This window comes from Hemitrygon akajei, chromosome 24 (genome assembly GCF_048418815.1).
Source record: "Hemitrygon akajei chromosome 24, sHemAka1.3, whole genome shotgun sequence".
In the NCBI taxonomy this organism is placed as follows: Eukaryota; Metazoa; Chordata; class Chondrichthyes; order Myliobatiformes; family Dasyatidae; genus Hemitrygon; species Hemitrygon akajei.
In genome coordinates this window covers 26365202-26387628 of record NC_133147.1, presented here as the reverse complement: position 1 = coordinate 26387628, position 22427 = coordinate 26365202, and the positions used below count along the sequence as shown (strand labels likewise).

General features: G+C 50.4%; 1 protein-coding gene across 2 annotated transcripts in view; it reads right to left on the bottom strand.

Moving 5' to 3' along the window:
* The window catches only part of LOC140715597 (uncharacterized), a 56480-nt gene that overhangs the window by 5704 nt on the left and 28349 nt on the right, over positions 1 to 22427 (bottom strand). For both annotated transcript variants that reach the window (XM_073027963.1, XM_073027964.1), the window contains exons 2-5: positions 13175 to 13291; positions 7320 to 7356; positions 6556 to 6623; positions 3152 to 3204 (exon numbers count right to left, since the gene is read on the bottom strand). In XM_073027963.1, coding sequence (XP_072884064.1) covers positions 3152 to 3204; positions 6556 to 6623; positions 7320 to 7356; positions 13175 to 13291 — 275 coding nt within the window. The remainder of the gene's footprint in view (positions 1 to 3151; positions 3205 to 6555; positions 6624 to 7319; positions 7357 to 13174; positions 13292 to 22427) is intronic.

Here is a 22427-nt window from a genome sequence, read left to right as displayed (position 1 = left end):
GTCAGACACAGAGTGAAGCTCCCTCCACACCGTCCCATCACACACTCCCGGGTCAGACACAGAGTGAATCTCCCTCCACACCGTCCCATCACACACTCCCGGGGTCAGACACAGAGTGAAACTCCCTCCACACCGTCCCGTCACACACTCCCGGGGTCAGACACAGAGTGAATCTCCCCCCACTCTGTCCCATCACACACTCCCGGGTCAGACACAGAGTGAAACTCCCTCCACACCGTCCCGTCACACACTCCCGGGGTCAGACACACAGTGAATCTCCCCCCACACCGTCCCATCACACACTCCCGGGGTCAGACACAGAGTGAATCTCCCTCCACACCGTCCCATCACACACTCCCGGGGTCAGACACAGAGTGAAACTCCCTCCACACCGTCCCGTCACACACTCCCGGGGTCAGACACACAGTGAATCTCCCTCCTCACCATCCCATCACAGATTCCTGGGGTCAGACACAGAGTGAATCTCCCTCCACACTGTCCCATCACACACTCCCGGGGTCAGACACACAGTGAATCTCCCTCCTCACCGTCCCATCACACACTCCCGGGGTCAGACACACAGTGAATCTCCTTCCACACCGTCCCATCACACACTCCCGGGGTCAGACACACAGTGAATCTCCCTCCACACCGTCCCATCACACACTCCCAGGGTCAGACAGAGTGAATCTCCCTCCACACCGTCCCATCACACACTCCCAGGGTCAGACACAGAGTGAATCTCCCTCCACACCGTCCCATCACACACTCCCAGGGTCAGACAGAGTGAAACTCCCTCCACACCGTCCCATCACACACTCCCAGGGTCAGACACAGAGTGAATCTCCCTCCACACCGTCCCATCACACACTCCCAGGGTCAGACAGAGTGAATCTCCCTCCACACCGTCCCATCACACACTCCCAGGGTCAGATACAGAGTGAAGCTCCCTCCAGACCGTCCCATCACACACTCCCGGGGTCAGACACAGAGTGAAGCTCCCTCCACACTGTCCCGTCACACTCTCCCGGGGTCAGACACAGAGTGAAGCTCCCTCCACACCGTCCCATCACACACTCCCGGGTCAGACACAGAGTGAATCTCCCTCCACACCGTCCCATCACACACTCCCGGGGTCAGACACAGAGTGAAACTCCCTCCACACCGTCCCGTCACACACTCCCGGGGTCAGACACACAGTGAATCTCCCCCCACTCTGTCCCATCACACACTCCCGGGTCAGACACAGAGTGAAACTCCCTCCACACCGTCCCGTCACACACTCCCGGGGTCAGACACACAGTGAATCTCCCCCCACACCGTCCCATCACACACTCCCGGGGTCAGACACAGAGTGAATCTCCCTCCACACCGTCCCATCACACACTCCCGGGGTCAGACACAGAGTGAAACTCCCTCCACACCGTCCCGTCACACACTCCCGGGGTCAGACACACAGTGAATCTCCCTCCTCACCATCCCATCACAGATTCCTGGGGTCAGACACAGAGTGAATCTCCCTCCACACCGTCCCATCACACACTCCCGGGGTCAGACACACAGTGAATCTCCCTCCTCACCGTCCCATCACACACTCCCGGGGTCAGACACACAGTGAATCTCCTTCCACACCGTCCCATCACACACTCCCGGGGTCAGACACACAGTGAATCTCCCTCCTCACCGTCCCATCACACACTCCCAGGGTCAGACACACAGTGAATCTCCCTCCTCACCGTCCCATCACACACTCCCGGGGTCAGACACACAGTGAATCTCCCTCCTCACCGTCCCATCACAGATTCCTGGGGTCACACACAGATTGAAAACTCCCTCTGCACTGTTCCATCACATCTCCCAGGTCAAGGACTTATCTGGAAGTAAACTTCACCCCCCTCTCACAGTCAACAGCGATGGGACCTTGCTCGCAGTGGCTTTGGAAGGTCCCCAGATTTTGGAAGGTCCTCCACCTCGTGTCGGGTTGAGGGATGGACCAACAACAGAGTTACCGTGACCTCACTGTGCTGCGTTCCTCTCTGCCGGTGAAGAGAATGTGGTGTAGGCTGGAGAACAGGAACTGTGCTCCCACCCATTCCTGATACTCTCGGTTGTCAAGGTCGCACCCTACCGCCCGACCCGTCACCGTGGCAACTTCACAGCTGATTCCTCTGGTTAGGATCAGCTCCCAGGGTGGGGGTGGGGGGGTGTTGTGGTTTCCGCTCTCCTGCAGCCGGGGGGTAAACTGTGCAAACTCTTGTGGTGTGACCGAGAGCTTGCAGCGAAAGCCTCCGGCTTCCTGTCTGCGCAGTTTGTCAGCCATGACACCCTCTGTCCCCATCACCTTCGATCTGCTTCAGGGGCTAGAGAGCAAGAACTCAAGATGGAGGAGCAGGAGCAGGCCATTTGGCCCGTCAAGTCTGCTCTGCCATTCCATCAAGGCTGATTTATTATGCCTCTCAGTATAACCTTTGAAGCCCTCACTGATCACAAACCTTTCAACCTCCACTTTACATATACCCAATGACTTGGCCTCCACAGCCGTCCGTGGCAACGAATTCCACAGATTCACCACCCTCTGGCTGAGGAAATTCCTGCTCACCTCTGCTCTAAAGCCAGCCAGCCTCCATTCTGAGGGTGTGCCCTCTGGTCCTAGACTTCCCCTCTCCATGTCCACTCTGTCTAGGCCTTTCATTATTTGATCGGTGTCAGTGAGATTCTCCCTCATTCTTCTAAACTCCAGCGAGTACAGGCCCAGAGCCGTCAAACGCTGCTCATACGTTAACCCCTGCATTCCAGGAATTCATTCTCGTCTGAACCTTCACCGACGCCAGCATTCCCTTTCATAGATAGGGGGCCGGAAACTGCTGATAAAGACCCTGGTAGTAGGGGGTGAGGGGGAAGGCTCGTCAGCTCACCAGGGGTGATGACAGTGGGGCTTCTGGAGAAAATCGACTCTCTTCTTCCGACTGTCCCTGGATAGAGGGAACTGAGGGATGATCACACTATCAGAGGATATGGCCTTGCCCACCACCCTGCTGGACAGTCAGTGGTGAGGGAGGGGACATCTGCCGTAGTGATCCAGACGAAGGGAATTTTAAAAAGAACATTGCCAGCATCCTATACTTGAACACTTAATCGCCGTTAAACCAACCTTGCGTTCTCTGTCCTTTTCCATGGAGTGTGAAGTGGTAGCTCTCTCCATTCCTGCAGGGAGAATGCGTTCAACGTCATAACTGCTTCCCATACTGCGATGATCTCAGCCTTCAAAGTTTGAGGTGGGCAGGCAGAGCCGGGGCGAGGCACGTCGGGCAAGACCGAGGGCGAGGAAGGACCCGAGGCAGAGCTGGGGCGAGGCACGTCGGGCAAGACCGAGGGCGAGGAAGGACCCGAGGCAGAGCTGGGGCGAGGCACGTCGGGCAAGACTGAGGGCGAGGAAGGGCCCGAGGCGGAGCAGGAGTGAGGCATGTCGGGCAAGACCGAGGGCGAGGAAGGAGTGAGGCAGAGCCGGGGCGAGGCACGTCGGGCAAGACCGAGGGCGAGGAAGGACCGAGGCAGAGCCAGGGCGAGGCACGTCGGGCAAGACCGAGGGCGAGGAAGGACCGAGGCAGAGCCGGGGCGAGGCACGTCGGGCAAGACCGAGGGCGAGGAAGGGCCGAGGCAGAGCAGGAGCGAGGCACATCGGGCAAGACCGAGGGCGAGGAAGGACCGAGGCAGAGCCGGGGCGAGGCACGTCGGGCAAGACCGAGGGCGAGGAAGGGCCGAGGCAGAGCCGGAGTGAGGTACATCGGGCAAGACTGAGGGCGAGGAAGGACCCGAGGCAGAGCAGGAGCGAGGCACGTCGGGCAAGACCGAGGGCGAGGAAGGACCCGAGGCAGAGCCGGGGCGAGGCACGTCGGGCAAGACCGAGGGCGAGGAAGGACCTGAGGCAGAGCCGGGGCGAGGCACGTCGGGCAAGACCGAGGGCGAGGAAGGGCCCGAGGCAGAGCCGGGGCGAGGCACGTCGGGCAAGACCGAGGGCGAGGAAGGACCCGAGGCAGAGCCGGAGCGAGGCATGTCCGGCAAGACCGAGGGCGAGGAAGGACCTGAGGTTTGATCAATCTAAGCGCCAGGACGATTTGGAAAGGCCAGGCACGGGCTAAAACATGGCGGCGGGGTCCAGGCCCAGAGTGTATCAAAGTGATAGGGCCCGGGTCCTAGAGCGAGGATGACTTTGGACGATTTAAACGCTGGGCCAGTTTGAAAAGGCAGGGCATTGCGACCAGAGGGAAGGGTCGGGCCAGTTCTGCTCGCTACCCCATGCATTTACTCGGCTCTGTGCTGAACTGAGGCCACGGGGCCTGGGCCTGGTCTGGGCTTCATGCCTGAGGACTCACTTTCGTTCTGAATACTATTTGCCCACTTTTATTGTTTGCACAGTTTTTTTCCTGCACATTGAGTGTTTGGGGGACTTTATTTTAATGGGTTATTGTGGATTTCGTTGCTTTGTGGCTGTCTGTTAGGAGACGAACTTCAAGGTTTTATAATAAATGTACTCTCAACAGTTGCTACATCAGATAATATAAATAGAGTAAAGTAATTATAAAATATTATAAACTGTAGGTAATATCATGGTGTGTGTCCTTGTTTTGTAACATTGTGTGACATAAACATGGTATCCTTTAAGCTGCGCGGTAACTGAAATGCTCCCGCGCACATCGCCTTCGTTGCTGTGCAGCTAGAATTGGATGCAGGTAAAATAAAAGTTTACGAAAGGTGAAAGATTTTCTCTGTTGTACTGTATTTCAATCTACTCTTCAATTAATAAATAAAATCAAAAGTAGGCGATTTTCCAATTTTCATTCTAAATATTCATGGAATGCTAATTGTAAAAAAACACCACGCGGTTTTCCGGCCGTGCGGCTGTAGAAAAAATCAGAGGGGATTGTTGGATATTAGGGCCCCCGCCATCCAGGTCAAAGTTCAAAGGAAAGTTATTCTCAAAATACACCTCTCACCAGATACTTCCCCGAGATTCATTTTCTTGTGGGCATTCACAGTAGAACAAAGAAGTACAATAGGATCAATTAAAAACTGCGCACAGAGACGGACAAACGACCAGTGTGCAAAAGACAAACTGTGCAAATTTCAATAAGTGAATGAACAGGTGGATAGATACATAGATAGATAAATAGATAGATGGTTAGATAGATTGACAGACAGACAGATAGACAGATGGACAGGCAGATAGACAGACGGACAGACAGACAGACAGATAGATAGATAGATAGACTGATAGACAGATAGATAGGCAGACAGACAGATAGACACGGATAGACAAATAAACGGATAGATAGATAGACAGATAGACAAGTATTCAGACAGATAGACAGACAGACAGACAGATACTTAGAAAGACAGACAGATAGATGAATACAGATAGAGAAGTGGACAGATAGATGGATAGATAGAAAGACACAGATAGACAAATAGACAGACAGATGGATAGATAGATGGATGGGTAGGTAGATTGATGAATAGACAGATATATAGATAAACACACATGTAATTAATGAGTTGTCGAGCCTTGAAAGTGTGTGTGTAGGCTGTGGAATGGGTTCAGTGTTGATGTGAGCGAAGATATCCACACTGATAAAGTGAAGCCCATACTCTCCTCGCTGCTGCCATTGGGAAGGAGGTACAGGAGCCTCAGGTCCCACACCACCAGGTTCAGGAACAGTTATTACCCTTCAACCACCAGGCTCCTGAACCGGCATGGATACCCTTCATTTGTTACGTGATACAACTGTAGTGGTTTGAGTTTATATTAAATGTAATTTTGTAAAGGAAAACGTTTTGGTCATTGTTACGATTTGGTGCATTTTGCTGTGTAATTTGATGTAAAGCTAATCTGTCTTTATGGGACACATCAAAGCTGCAAGACTGTAAGAGCGTGTGTGAGTTAACCTCGGGCTGGACCAGATCATGAAACAAAGGGCCCCAATTAAATTCTCCGACTGTGCCCACGACAAAGCGAGTTCGGCTCCACAAGTGGGATTTCCTGGTGGCCTATCCCCGTTCCTGTTCCCACATGTCGGTCCCCTATTGCCACGAGCCCCCAGTCTCAGGATGGAGGAGCAACACCTCATACCTGTCTGGGTAGCTTCCAACCTGACAGCAGGAACATCGATTTCTCCTTCCAGTTATTTTCTTCCCTCTCCCTTGCCTCTCTCCTTCCCTGCCTATCACCTCCTCCTCCTTTTTCCCCCATCGTCCCCTCTCCTCTCCTTCCTCTCCAGTCCTTTGCCTTTGCTACCCACCTGGCTTCGCCTATCACCCTCCAGCTAGTCCTCTCTCCCCCTAACTTTTTATTCTGGCATCTTCTCCCTTCCTTTCCAGTCCTGAAGATGGGTCTCGGCCGGAAACGTCGACTCTTTATTCATTTCCACAGACGCTGCCTGACCTGCCGAGTTCCTCCAGCGTTTTGTGTTTGCTGTGTCTAGGTTTTGCCCTCGGGGTCTGGAGAATCGTGGTGGGGAGGATGAGGGAGATGGGGGAAGGGGTTGCAGAGTTGCTCACCTGTGTAAAGGTAGTTGATGTTCCCATACACTGGGTTGTCCTCCACTTCTTCGGGCTTGAAGCTGAAACTGTTAACGAGAAAACCGGGCGGCCAAGACTTGATTTTTCTACTGGTGCATTAAACCTCTCCCCCTCACAGTCCCCAGCCCGACTCCAGCCAACCATTCCAAACCCCTCCCGCAGCCCTTGACTATAAGAGCAAGGATGTAAGGTACTGGTCAGGTCGCACTTGGCGTACAGGGCCCCTTATCCACGGGAGGAAGTGCTGGCATTGGAGAGGGTCTGGAGGAAATTGGTCCTAGGAATGAAAGGGTTAATGTACGAGGAGCATTGATGGCTCTGGGCCCGGTTTAGGAAACAATGAGGAGAGGAGGCGATCTCATTGAACCCTACTGAATACTGAAAGGGCCAGAGAGGGTGGACGTGGAGAGGATGTTTCCTATAGTGGGAGAGTCTGGGGACAGAGGGCACTGTCTCAGAATAGAAGGACGTCCCTTTGGAACAGAGGTGAGGATGGCGGGTGATCTGGTTTCCTCCCACAGGTGTTACGGGTTTGGGTTAGGAAGCTGTGGAAGGGTGGCGACACTTGGGGCTGCCCCCGGCACAATCCCTGGACTGTGTTGGTCACCGATGCAAAAACAACGCGTTTCCCTGTGACAAATAAAGCGAATCCCTTCATCCCTTATCTTTCTTTATCCAAGCACCTCCGATGGCGTGAATTAATTCATAAATATGGCCACTTGATGACAAAATGTGGAACTTACCTTCTCCGGAAATGAGGAAGGAACTTGCTCGAGTTGCCTGGAAGAAAGATTGAAGATTCAAGATTGTTTAACGGCATTTCCAGTACACAGGAGTAAAGATGAACAAAGTAGTAGTTACTCCGATGTAACACAAAGAAAACCACAATAAGATGTGCCCCTCCAGGGGGTGGCACAGTAGCACAGTGGTTAGCACAACAGTTTACAGTACAGGTGACCCGGGTTCAATTCCCGCTGCTGCCTGTAAGGGGTTCGTATGTTTTCCCCGTGACCGTGTGGGTTTCCTCCCACAGTCCAGTTGGTAGGTTAATTGGTCTTTGAAGTTGTCCCGGATTAGGCCAGGGTTAAATCGGAGACTGCTGGGAGGCATCGCTCGAAGGCCTATTCCATGACGTTCAATAAATTTAAAAAGATGAGGAACACAGTAATAGTAAAAACAAAAAATATAAACACATATTTATTGATTTAGTGATAGAGTGTGGAGTGGGGATTTCGAAGGGCCAGAAATCCCCAGCAACCCCTGACTATCCGATCCAACCGAAACGAATCACGGGACAATTTACAATGACCTGTCCTCTATGTCTTTGGGCTCTGGGGGTCTGGGGGGGGGGGGGCTCTTCTGCTGGGATGCTGGAGTTCTTGAACAGTGCACACACACAAAATGGTGGAGGAACCCAGCGGGATCTTTGGAGAGGAATAAACAGCTGATGTTTAGGGCCGAGAGAGGAAGCGGGGCGAGAGCGGGTGGAAGGGGAGGAGTACAGGTTGGTGGGCGGTAGGTGAGACCAGGTGAGGGGAGGATGAAGTAAGAAGCTGGGAGATGATAGGTGGCTGAAGGAGAAGGAATCTAATTGGAGAGGAGAGTGGACTATGGAAGGAAGGGAAGGAGGTGGGGCATCGGAGGGAGGTGATGGGCAGCTAAGGGGCAGGGGTAAGGGGATTTTAGCCAGAGTGTGGTGAATCTGTGGAGCTTATTGCCGTGGACAGCTGTGGAGGCCAAATCATTGGGTATATTTAAAGCAGAGGCTGATAGGTTCCCGATTAGTAAAGGTGTCAAAGAAGGCAGAAGAAGAGAGGGAAAATAAATCAGCCATGATGGAATAGCAGAGCAGACTCGATGGGCTGAATGGCCCTTTTCTGCTCTTATGTTTTATGGTCTATGGAAATTTAAAGGATTCTACAACTCATGCTCTCAGTATTATTTATTTATTTTCGCAATTTGACTTCTGCACATCAGTCATTTATGTATATATTTTTTTGTAAGATCTAACGTATTTCTGTTTACTTTCCTGTAAATGACTGCAAGAAAACGAATCTCAAGGTAGTATATGATAATATTTAGGTACTTTAATATCAACATTTTTCTTTGACCCTGACCTCCACACTCTGTGCGAGAACACATCATAAATCTCCACTAGCCCGTCCCTCCCCTCGCCTTCAACCACTGTCCTCTTGGATATTCACGTTTTCACCCTGGGGAGAAAGAGTCTGACTGCCTACACTCTTCAGGCCTCGCACAGTGTTCTACACTTCTGTCAGGTCCCCTCTCAGCCTCCGACGCCCTGGGTAGAACAACCCACAGTTGGCCAATTTTGCTTTTAAGACCGAAGACAAGATGGCGAGATTGGCTTCACAGTCGAGGCATTCAGGGCAAAAGTTAGGACGGCATGTTGAAACTTTTCTTTCTTAACTTGTTATGTTGAAGTTGTGTAAAAGGTTGCTTTGGCCTAATCTGGAGTATTGTGTGCAGTTTCAGTCACCTACCTCCAGGAAAGAGAAAAGTAAGATGAAAGGAGAAAATTCACGAGGGAGTTGCTGGGACTGGAGGACCGGAGTTACAGGGAAAGGTTGAATAGGTTAGGACTTTATTCCTTGGAACATAGAAGATTGAGGGGGTTGGGCTTATCGTGGAGCAAACCCTAGAGATACACTGTTCTGATTGCTTACCGGCCCGGTACAGCAATTTCAATGCACAGGAATGTACGAAGGTGTGGACTTACCCGCGGCATCTTCTCACAGGTACCAGGTACAGACGCCTCGGCCGCGGCTGGTTTATTATCCCTCTCAACCTCACCCCGTAACCATTGACTCCTTTGCTAATCAAAAACCTATCCACCTCCGCTTTAAATATACCCAATGACCTGGCCTCCACAGCCAACTGTGGCAAAGAATTAGTCAAGGAATTAGTTAAAGAAATTCTACATGATATTCCAGCTTGTAACCCTCTCCCAGGATTTGTTATTCAATATATAAACCCCCTGAACCCCTGGATTAGATCTCCTCCTGTAACCCACTCCTGGGGATCTGATATTCTATATATAAACTCCCCGAACCCCTGGGTTAGACCCCAGCCTGTAACCCACTCCTGGGGATCTGATATTCTATATATAAACTCCCCAAACCCCTGGGTTAGACCCCAGCCTATAACCCACTCCTGGGGATCTGATATTCTATATATAAACTCCCCAAACCCCTGGGTTAGACCCCAGCCTATAACCCACTCCTGGGGATCTGATATTCTATATATAAACTCCCCAAACCCCTGGGTTAGACCCCAGCCTATAACCCACTCCTGGGGATCTGATATTCTATATATAAACTCCCCAAACCCCTGGGTTAGACCCCAGCCTATAACCCACTCCTGGGGATCTGATATTCTATATATAAACTCCCCAAACCCCTGGGTTAGACCCCAGCCTATAACCCACTCCTGGGGATCTGATATTCTATATATAAACCCCCTGAACCCCTGGATTAGACCCCAGCCTATAACCCACTCCTGGGGATCTGATATTCTATATATAAACTCCCCAAACCCCTGGGTTAGACCCCAGCCTATATCCCACTCCTGGGGATCTGTTATTCTATTTATAAACTCCCCAAACCCCTGGGTTAGACCCCAGCCTATAACCCACTCCTGGGGATCTGATATTCTATATATAAACTCCCCAAACCCCTGGGTTAGACCCCAGCCTATAACCCACTCCTGGGGATCTGATATTCTATATATAAACCCCCTGAACCCCTGGATTAGACCCCAGCCTATAACCCACTCCTGGGGATCTGATATTCTATATATAAACTCCCCAAACCCCTGGGTTAGACCCCAGCCTATAACCCACTCCTGGGGATCTGTTATTCTATTTATAAACTCCCCAAACCCCTGGGTTAGACCCCAGCCTATAACCCACTCCTGGGGATCTGATATTCTATATATAAACTCCCCAAACCCCTGGGTTAGACCCCAGCCTATAACCCACTCCTGGGGATCTGATATTCTATATATAAACCCCCTGAACCCCTGGATTAGACCCCAGCCTATAACCCACTCCTGGGGATCTGATATTCTATATATAAACCCCCTGAACCCCTGGGTTAGACCCCAGCCTGTAACCCACTCCTGGGGATCTGATATTCTATATATAAACCCCCTGAACCCCTGGATTAGACCCCAGCCTATAACCCACTCCTGGGGATCTGATATTCTATATATAAACCCCCTGAACCCCTGGGTTAGACCCCAGCCTGTAACCCACTCCTGGGGATCTGATATTCTATATATAAACCCCCTGAACCCCTGGATTAGATCCCAGCCTGACAAACATTCTAACAAACTTCCACAGATGTCCTGTTGAAAATGCCCTGACTATTTGCAAGATGCCCTGGGAGGGCAATTTGAGTCTGCAGGGACACTTTGGTCTTTATTTCAGGTTCCCAGTATCTGCAGCTGTCTTTAAAATGTTCATTGACTGTGGTGGACGGGCCCGCCCCTCCCCACCATCGCGAGTATCTACAGGAGACAACGTCCGTCATCAGCAGTCCCCACCATCCGCGTCACGTCATCTTCTTGTACCTCCCATCGGGGCAGGCGCACACCACCACGTTCAGGAACAGCTACCTCCCTCAACCATTCGGTTCTTGAACCAACTGGTACAACCTTAATCACCACCTCATACAGCAATATCTAACTACTATGATCTAACAATTGACTTTGATAATAAAGTTACTCCCACTTTTTCACCTTGATATTGACCAATTGATAACCCCGTGCATCCTCAAATTCCTTATTTGCATAATCAATCACCAATCACACTGTGGTAATACAGTATTAACAGCCAATGGAATCTACACCTTCATCCTCATGTGCCGTGTCACATGACATGGGCGATCATGGTCTTTCCAAGCCTACAATAGCTCCTGGCAAATTTTTCTACAGAAGTGGTTTGCCATTGCCTTCTTCTGGGCAGAGTCTTTAGAAGATGGGTGACCCCAGTCATTATCAATATCCTTCAGAGATTGTCTGCCTGGTGTCAGTGGTCACATAACCAGGACTTGTGATCTGCACCGGCTGCTCATACGACCATCCACCACCTGGTCCCATGGCTTCATGTGACCCTGATCTGGGGGGGTGGGGGTGCTACACCTTGCCCAGGGGTGATCTGCAGGCTAGCGGAGGGAAGAAGTGCCTTACACCTCCTTTGGTAGAGACGTATCTCCGCCCCGACACCTGCCTATTGTACTCGGGAACTATATGCATGTCTTGTACAGGATGGAACACAAACATAGGAACAGAATGTTCCGTGGTAGTGCCAAGCGGTCATACTCTGCTATATCGAGGTGGTGGTTAGGGTTGTACCAGTTGGTTCAGAACTGAACGGTCGAAGGGAAGTACATTGCCATTGGTTCATTATCAAGGTTGTCGAGCACCTCTGCTCCATCCACCAAAGCGGAATTTCCCGCTGCCCAACCATTTTAATTCCTATCCCCATTCCTGTTCCAACATGTCGGCCCACGGCCTCCTCTTGTGGCGAGATGAGGCCATCCTCAGGGTGGAGGAGCATCACCTCATATTCTGTCTGGCTGGCCTCCAACCCGATGGCATGAACTTCAATTTCTCCTTCACAGTTTTTTCCCCCTCCTGCTTCCCTCATCTTCCATTCCCCACTCTGGCCTTCCACCTCTTCTCCTTACCTGCCTATCACCTCCCCTGGGTGCCCTCCTCCTTCCCTTTCTCCTATTGTCCACTCTCCTCTCTTATCAGATTCCTTCCTCTCCAGCCCTTTCCCTTTCCCACCCTCCTGGCCTCACCTATCACCTTCTAGCCATCTTCCTTCCCCTTCCCCCCACCCTTAACTTCTGGCATCTTCCCCCTTCCATTCCAGTCCTGCAGAAGTGTCTCGGCCTGAAACGACAACAGTTTATTCATTTCCATGGACGCTGCCTGACCTGTTGAGTTCCTCCAGCATTTTGTGTGTTGCACTGGATTTCCAGCATCTGCAGAATCTCCTGAGTTTTTGGTTTATTACTGAGATGCAGTGAAAAATCTCGCACAGATCAGATCATTACACAGTGGATTGAGGTAGAACAAGGTAAAACAATAACAGAATGCAGAATAAAGTGTCACAGCTACAGAAAAAGTTCAGTGTAGGTGCAAGATCATAATGAGGTGAACTTTGAGGTCAAGGGTTTTATTGTACGAGAGGTCCATTGGAGTGTGATGGCAGTGGGTTGCAGGCTGGGATCTAGTCCAGGGGTTCGGGAGGTTTATATATAGAATAACAAACTCCTGGGAGTGGGACCCAGGGCCCCTGTACTTCCTGTCTGTTGGCAGCAGCGAGAAGAGAGTGTGGCCTGGGTGGTGGGGGTCCTTGCTGATGGACGCTGCCTTCTTGTGGCAGCCCTCCTTGTGGATTTGCTCAATGGTGGGGAGGACTTCTTCGATGACGGACTGAGAAGCTTCTGCCTTCTCCCGTCTCAAGAAGCGAACCTTCCCGACAGGCTTGTTTGAACCAATGGGGATAACCTCACTCAACCTCGCTCCCCCGCCCCCCCACACACATCACTCCAAGTGCACTTACCGCGCTTGTAGCTCTGTGCGTAGCAGACGATGTTGCAAGACAGCGAGACCAGGAGCAGGACGCTGGTGGCTCCACAGATGACCCACATGAGGGAACTACAGCACAGGTCCTGAAGTCCTGAAAGTGGCCCAAGCAGAATCACGTTCATTATTGACTTCAAATTCAACTTGACGTTCATCAACATTCAACCATGTGCGTGCTTACTGCCAAACGAAACAACGTTCCTCTGGACCAAGGTGCACAACACAGTACGTATAACTCACATACCCTAACCACAAAGTAATATCACCGTAAATAGATTAACAATCAATAGTTCAAAGTTCAAAGTACATACATGCCTCCTTATACAACCCTGAGATTCTTTTTTTATGGTCATACTCAACAAATCTATAGAATAGTGACCGGAGCAGAATCAATGAAAGACCACTCAGCTAGGGTGTTCAACCAACATGCAGAAGACAACAAACTGCGCAAGTACAAAAAGAAGAAATAATAATAATAATAATAAACAAATAAGCAATAAATATTGAGATCATGCGATGAAGAGCCCTTGAAAGTGAGTCACATTTCAGTGATGGGGCAAATGAAGTTATCCCCTTTGGTTCAAACATTAACATATATTCCAGAAGACGGGCATTTAGCATCCATGACACAAGATAGAATAGTAACCAGCCTAATGCTCCTGGCACTTCATGAGTGAAGAGACTTGGGTGTTGGTAGGGAGTCCAGTCAGCTCACGGCCCAAGGGAGGAAGCAGTTTCCCACCCTAACAAGTCAAGTCAACTTTTATTGTCATTTCGACCATAACTGCTGGTACAGTGCATAGTAAAAATGAGACAACGTTTTTCAGGACCATGGTGTTACATGACAAAGTACAAAAACTAGACTAAACTACGTAATAAAAAAAACACAGAGAAAGCTATACTAGACTACAGACCTACACTGGACTGCATAAAGTGCACAAAAACAGTGCAGGCATTACAATAAATAATAAACAGGACAGTAGGGCAAGGTGTCAGTCCAGGCTTCGTGTATTGAGGAGTCTGATAGCTTGGGGGAGGAAACTGTTATATAGTCTGGTCGTGAGAGCCCGAATGCTTCGGAGCCTTTTCCCAGATGGCAGGAGGGAGAAGAGATTGTATGAGGGGTACATGGGGTCCTTCATAATGCTGTTTCCTTTGCGGATGCAGCATGTAGTGTAAATGTCCGTGATGGCGGGAAGAGAGACTCCGATGATCTTCTCAGCTGACCTCACTATCCGCTGCAGGGTGTTACGATCCGAGATGGTGCAATTTCCGAACCAGGCAGTGATACAGCTGCTCAGGATGCTCTCAATACAACCCCTGTAGAATATGATGAGGATGGGGGGTGGGAGATGGACTTTCCTCAGCCTTCGCAGGAAGTAGAGACACTGCTGGGCTTTCTTTGCTATGGAGCTGGTGTTGAGGGACCAGGTGAGATTCTCCGTCAGGTGAACACCAAGAAATTTGGTGCTCTTTATGATCTCTACCGAGGAGCTGTCGATGTTCAGCGGGGAGTGGTCGCTCCGTGTACTCCTGAAGTCAACAACCATCTCTTTTGTTTTGTTCACATTAAGAGACAGGTCATTGGCTCTGCACCAGCCTGTTAGCCACTGCACCTCCTCTCTGTAAACTGACTCGTCGTTCTTGCTGATGAGACCCACCACGGTTGTGTCATCGGCGAACTTGATGATGTGGTTCGAGCTGTGTGTTGCAGCACAGTCGTGGGTCAGCAGAGTGAACAGCAGTGGACTGAGCACATAGCCCTGGGGAGCCCCCGTGCTCAGTGTGATGGTGTTGGAGATGCCGCTCCCGATTCGGACTGACTCAGGTCTCCCAGTCAGGAAGTCTAGGATCCAGTTGCAGAGGGAGGTGTTCAGGCCCAGTAGGCTCAGCTTTCCAATCAGTTTCTGAGGGATGATTGTGTTGAATGCTGAACTAAAGTCTATGAACAGCATCGGAACGTATGTGTCTTTTTTGTCCAGGTGGGTTAGGGCCAGGCGGAGGGTGGTGGCAATCGCGTCATCTGTTGAGCGGTTGGGATGGTACGCAAACTGCAGGGGGTCCAGTGAGGGGGGCAGCAGGGTCTTGATATACCTCATGACAAGCCTCTCGAAACACTTCATGATGATGGATGTAAGTGCAACAGGACGGTAGTCATTTAGGCAGGACACTGAAGGACGATGGTGGCACTGCTCAGGGAGATGTTGAAGATGTCAGTGAGAACATCTGCTAGCTGGTCTGCACATCCTCTGAGCACGCTACCAGGGATGTTGTCTGGTCCAGCAGCCTTCCGTGGGTTGACCCTGCACAGGGTTCTTCTCACGTCAGCCACGGAGAGACACAGCACCTGGTCATTCGCAGGAGGAGTGGGCTTCCTCGCCGCCACATCATTTTTCGCCTCAAACCGGGCGTAGAAGTTATTCAGCGCATTTGGAAGGGAGGCGTCACCTGCACAGTCAGGTGATGTTGTCTTGTAATCAGTGATGTCCTGGATGCCCTTCCACATGCGCCGCGTGTCACCGCTGTCCTGGAAGTGACTGTGGATTCGCTGGGCGTGTGCACGCTTTGCCCCTCTGATGGCTCGGGACAGTTTGGCCCTTGCTGTTGTTAAAGCTGCCTTGTCGCCTGATCTGAAGACGGAGTCGCGGGACATCAGCAGCGCACGCACCTCTGCGGTCATCCATGGCTTCTGGTTGGCACGTATAGTGATGGTCTTGGACAGAGTAACATCATCAATGCACTTGCTGATGTAGCTGGTCACTGATGCCGTGTATCCTTTAAGTTGGTAGCGTCGCCATCGGTTGCAGCCTCCCTGAACATGTGCCAGTCAGTGTGCTCAAAGCAGCCTTGAAGAGCAGAGATGGCTCCTGCTGGCCAGGTTTTCACTGGCTTCTGAACTGGTCTGGAGCGTCTGGCGAGCGGTCTGTATGCTGGAATTAGCATAACAGAGATGTGGTCTGAGTATCCGAGGTGGGGGCAGGGCTCCGTCCGGTACGCGTCGGGAACGTTTGTGTAAACCAGGTCCAATGCGTTCTCCCCCCTCGTTGCAAAGTCCACATACTACATAACAGTCTTTGCCCTAATGCTCCGGTACCTCCTGCCTGGTGGAAGGTGGTCAAAGAGGTCGTGGGATGAATGGGAGGCATCCCTGACAATGCTGAGGGCCCTGCATACACAGCGCTCCTGATAAATGTCTGGGATGGCTGGAAGAGGGGCCCCGATAATCCTGCCAGCAGTCCACGCGATCCTTCGTCACTTGTTGTTTTACAGGAACAGATGAGTCCAAAGACAAAAAATACTATGATTTACAAAATGAATAAATAGTGCAAAAAGGCAAATAATAGAACATTCCAGAACATTACAGGCCCTTCAGCCCACAATGTTGTGCAACCTTTTAAAATACTCTACGATCAATTTAACTCTTCCCTCTTACATTTCCCTCTGATTTTCCATCATTGATGTACCTATCTAAGAGTTTCTTAAATGTCCCTAATGTATCTGCCTCTACCACTACCCCAGGCAGGGCATTTCACTCACTCACCGCTCTCTGAGTAAAGAACCTACCACTGACATCCACTCTGCACTTTCCCCCAGTCACCTGAAAATTATGCCTCCTGGTGCTAGCCATTCCAGCCCTGAGGAAAATGTCTCTGTCTGTCAATTCGATCAATGCCTCTTATCATCTTATACTCCTCTATCAAGTCACCTTGCATCCTCCTTCACTCCAAAGAGAAAAGGCCGAGCTCGTTCAACCCGTCCTTATAAGACGTGCTCTGTAATCCAGGCAGCATCCTGTGATGAGCAAACCAAGCTGAGATGGGGTCCCCTGTGAACTATGCTGCTAATGAGAGAGAGAGGAGAAGAGGGGGGCGTCATCCTACGCAGATGAGAGAGAGAGAGAGAGACATGATCTAATATTATGGCTCCTTGGCTGATTGTTTACCTTTGCTCCAAGGACACTTTCTTTGCCTGCTTGTAAGATTCTGGCAGAGACAGCAGGGCAGGGCCGGTTTGATGGACGGCCGGTGTCCAGCAAGCGATGATTAAAAAGCAGGTCTGCGAAGACACAAGCAGACACACCAGGGGACACTGGAAGAGCGTTGTGCACCCACGTGAAGGTGGGGGTTTGGAGGATCGATTCGGAGAATCGATCAGTGGCGCACAGTGTGTGAAGGTGCGACCGGTGGGGACTTGTTTCTGTGTCCACCCTTGCCTGGGTGACAGGTCAACCACTGAAGAACGGTAGTACGGGGTCATAGTCGGTGACCATAACAGGACAGGAAGACAACGGAAGGTTCGACAGCAATGGCATCATCTCTCTCTCTCTCTCTCTCTCTCTCTCTCTCTCTCTCTCTCTCTCCCCCTCTCGCTCTCTCTCTCACTCTCTCTCTCCAACGGTACACCAGCAAGTACCTCGACCTAAGCTGAACTGAACTGAACTCTTCACCATCGTAAGACTATCCATTTACCCCTAGAGTTTGAAAGAGCTTGGTTTTGATTCCTATTTCCACTCTTCTGCATATATCATTGCTAACCTGTTTCATATATTTGCATTTTATAGTACTGTATTACTTAGTTTAGTAATAAACACTATTAGTTACAGTAATACCAGACTCTAACGTATTCCATTTCTGCTGGTTCAGTAACCCGGTCACGGGGTACGTGACACTCCTCTTCACCCTCTCTGACATCCTTCCTGTAATGAGGGGACCAGAATTGAATACAAAACCCCAAGTGTGGTCTGAACAAGATTTTATAGAGCTGCAATGTTACTTCGAAGCTCTTGAGCTCAGCCCCTGAAGGCCAACACACCAAACTCCTTCTCAACCATCCCATTGAATTGTGCTGTTCAAACACATGGGTGTTGAGGTGGAGATACGTCTCTACCAAAGTACGTGTAAGGTGCGATGTAGCACCTGCTTGGCCTCCAGGTCAGGGTCACGTCAAACCACGGGAGCAGGTGGTGGATGGTCGTACGAGCAGCCGGTGCAGATCACCAGTGGTTATGCGACCACTGATGCCAGGCAGACAATCTCCGAAGAGTATTGATATTGGCCGGGGTCACCCGTCTGGTAAAGACACTAGCCCAGAAGAAGCCAATGGCAAGCCACTTCTGTAGAAAAATTTGCCAGGAGCAATCATGGTCATGGAAGGACCATGATCACCTATATCATACAACAGGGAACATGATGCTGATGTGTAGCCACAAGAAATTCTGCAGATGCTGGAAATCTTGAGCAGCACACACACAGAATGCTGGAGGACTTCAGCAGGTCGGCCAGCATCTATGGAGAGGAGAGCATAGTCGACATTTTGGGCTGAGACCCTTCATCAGGACTGGACAAGAAGCGGGCAGAAGCTAGGATAAGAAGGTAGGGAGGAGGGGAGAGAGTAGAAGGTGATAGGGAAGAGCAGGTGAGGGGGTGTGCGAGGGGGAATGGGGTGGAGTTTAGAAATAACAAGCAGGATAGACAAAGGATGTTGAGATTTTTCAGAAGGCCTTTTCAAAAGGTCCTAGGTGAGAGAGAGAGAGAGAGAGAGAGAGAGAGAGAGAGAGAGAGAGAGAGAGAGAGAGAGAGAGAGAGAGAGAGAGAGAGAGAGAGAGAGGGAGAGAGAGAGGGGGGGAGAGAGAGAGAGAGAGAGAGGGAGAGAGAAAGAGAGAGGGAGAGCGAGAGAGAGGGAGAGCGAGAGAGAGGGAGAGAGAGGGCGAGAGAGAGAGAGGTGTGTGTGTGTGTGTGTGTGTGTGTGTGTGTGTGTGCGTGTGTGTGTGTGTGTGTGCGTGTGTGTGCGTGTGTGTGTGTGTGTGTACACTGGAGGTTGGAGGGCGGAGTTGGCCTGTCCTGTCCTGGTGTTGGATTGTCTGTGTGTGTGAGTGGGTGGGAAGGAGGACCAGGGCCTGTTTGGTTGTTGTTGTTTTGTGAATATGGTGGCATACTCTGTTGGCGCTGGAATGTGTGGCAACACCTTATACCCTAGAGCCTAGATTGTCTGCCTGGCATCAGTGGTCACATAACCAGGACTTGTAACCTGTACCAGCTGCCCATAGGACCATTCACCACCTGCTCCATGTGGCCCTGATCGAGGGGCTAAGCAAGTGCCACACCTTGCCTGGGGCGACCTGCAGGCTAGTGGAGGGAAGGAGCACCTTACACCTCCTTTGGTAGAGACGCATCTCCAGCCCACCACCCCGCTAGTTTAGTATCTTTCCCAAACTCCTATTTTTCACTAATTCAGCAGCAATCTCAATGTTATTCTCTCTACGCTCCCACGAATCCTGTATGATTGTAAAACCTAAAGTCATTGAAAAGGAACCAGGCCATTCGGCCCATCAGTCTGTCTGCCATTCTATCATGGCTAATTTATTTACCCTCTCAATCCCATTCTCCTGCCTTCTCCTCATAACCTTTGATGCCATTACTAATCAAAAACCTATCAACCTGTGCTTTAAATACACCCAATGACTCGGCCTCCACAGCCGTCAGTGGCAACGAATTCCACAGATTCACCACCCTCTGGCTAAAGAAATTCCTCCTCATCTCCGTTCTAAGGGGACGTCCTTCTATTCTGAGGCTGTACCCTCTGCTCCTCGACTCCCCCACTTCTCCACACGCACTCAATTAGGCCTTTCAATATTCGATAGGTTTCAACGCGATCCCCTCATTCTGCTGAACTCCAGCGAGCACACGTCCCAGGGCATGAGAAGCTCCTCATACATTAACCCTGTCATCTCCAGGATCATTTCATAAACTCCTCTGGACCCTCTCAAAAGCCAGAACCTCCTTCCTTACAATACTCCAAGCTCGGTCTGACCAACGCGTTACAAAGTCTCGGCATTACATCCTTGCTTTTGTATTCTGCTCCTCTCGAAATGAATGCCGACGTTCCATTCGCCTTCCTCAGCCTGCAAGTTAGCTTTTCGCGAATGCCGTGCAAGAACCCCCCAGTCCCCTTGCACCTCTTATTGCTGAATCCTTGTTGAGAAAATAGTCCACGCCTTTATTCCTACTGCCAAAGTGCATGGCCAGGCACTTCCCTGGACTATATTCCGTAATGCCCATTCTCCCAGTCTGTCTAATTCCTCCTGAAGACCCCCTCCTTCCTCACTCAGCACTACCTGCCCCTGCAACTATCGCTGTACCGTCCACACCCTTGCCCATCCCGCTGGAGGATGGTGCTGGAGTTTTGGGCCTCGGGCAAGGTTTAATCTACTCGGTTAGTGGACTAGACTCTGTAGTCCATGTTACGATGGGTTCCTCGTTGCCGGTCGCTCCTTTGTCTCGTTACTATTCTGGGGCCGACTGGCTCCGCGGCCTGTAGTCAACAAACAACACAGTGCTTAATTAACTGAACTGAACTGAACCAAGCTGAACGTTCCTAGGCTGTTTCAAGGACTCTGTGGACTGATGTTTTCATATTCTCCAAGAAACACAATAGAATCAATGACAGACCACTCAACTTGGACGTTCAACCATAAACCACCTTGAGGTTCGTGTCCTTGCAGGCATTCACAGTAGAACAAAGAAATAAATGAAAGGAAAACTACACACAAAGACAGCAACAACACTGTGCAGAAGCAGGCAAACTGTGCAAATCCAAAAAAAAACCCCCTAATGATAATAAATAAATGTTACCGAGAGCATGAATTGTTGAGTCCTTGAAAATGAGCCATAAGTTGTGGAATCAGAGGTTCAAAGGTCAAATTTAATGTCGGAGAAATGTATACAATACACATCCTGAAATGCTTTTTCGTCGCAAACATCCACGAACATAGAGGAATGCCCCAAAGAATGAACGACAGTTAAACGTGGGAACCCCAAAGTCCCCCCAGCTCCCCCCTTCCGTGTGTAAGTGGCAGCGGGCAACTATCCCCCTCCCCTCACCAGCAAAAAAATGCCCATTGGTACCATCACCGAGCCCAAGCATGAGCTAAGCAATGGCAAAGACACAGACCAAAGTTGCCCCAAAGGCTTCGCATTTCATCCGAAATTCGAGAAACCACAGGTTCCCTCTCTCCCTGGTAAGGTGTCCCCCATTTTCACAGCGAGCGGGAGACATAACAACAACCCGCTGGATTGCGATGCTAAAAGTCCCTTTCGTTGCTTTCTTCCGAGCTCTGTGTCCGAAGATCGGATTCAGTGTTAAGTTACCCACGCTGGCTCAGGAGCCTGAAGTTTGAAGGTGAGGTCTCGGATGGTTAGAGAGAACCTCTCTCCCCCTCAGAAGGGGTTTGGAATCTGGATCGCTCTGCCTGACGGGACAATGGAGGCAGAGGCTCTCCCAATGTTCAGAATGAGCAATCGAATTTCCAAGGTGTAGGAAGCTGCTGGCCAAATGGGATTAGTGTAGATGGGTTGGCATGGGCATCAGAACCAGGGTCGGTTTCTTACCATTAACGTGTGTCGTGCACTTCGTCGTTTCATTAGGAACGGATGGTGCAATACTCACAAGTTGCTGTTACAATAGGAATTAGCCATGTTATCAGTTACACCTCGTTAATGCAAATACCTGATCAGCCAATCACGTGGCAGCAACTCATGCAGACATAAGGTCATAAGACGCATGAGCAGAACTAGTCCATTCGGCCCATTGAATTCCTCTGCTGTTCCATCATGACTGATTATTTCGCCTCTCAACCTCATTCTCCACGCCTCCCCTCCCGTAACCTTTCACTCCCTTATTAATCAATAACCTATCAATCTCCACTTTAAATATACCCACTGACTTGGCCACTTCAAACATCTGTGGTGTTGAATTCCATAGATTCACCACCCTCTGGCTAAAGAAATTCCTCCTCATCTCTGTGCTAAATGGACGCCCCTCTTGTCTGAGGCTGTGCCCTCTGGTCCTAGACTGCCCCACTACTGGAAACATCCTCCCTACATCCATTCTGTCCAGACCTTTCAATATTCAATAAGTTTCAAATAAGTTTTTCCCCCTCAATCAAACACTCCACATACATTAATCATTTCATTCTCGTGAACCTCCTCTGAAACCCCTCCAACACCAGCACATCCTTTCTTAGATAAAGGACCCAAAACTACTCACAAAACTCAGAGTTTGGTCCGACCAGGGCCTTTAAAGCCTTGGCATTACACCCGTGCTCTTAGATTCTAGTCCTTTCAAAATGAATGCTAACATTGCATTTGCCTTCCTCACCACCAACTCAACCTGCAAATTAACCTTTAGGGCATCCTGCACGAGGACACCCAAGATCCCTTGCACCTCCGATT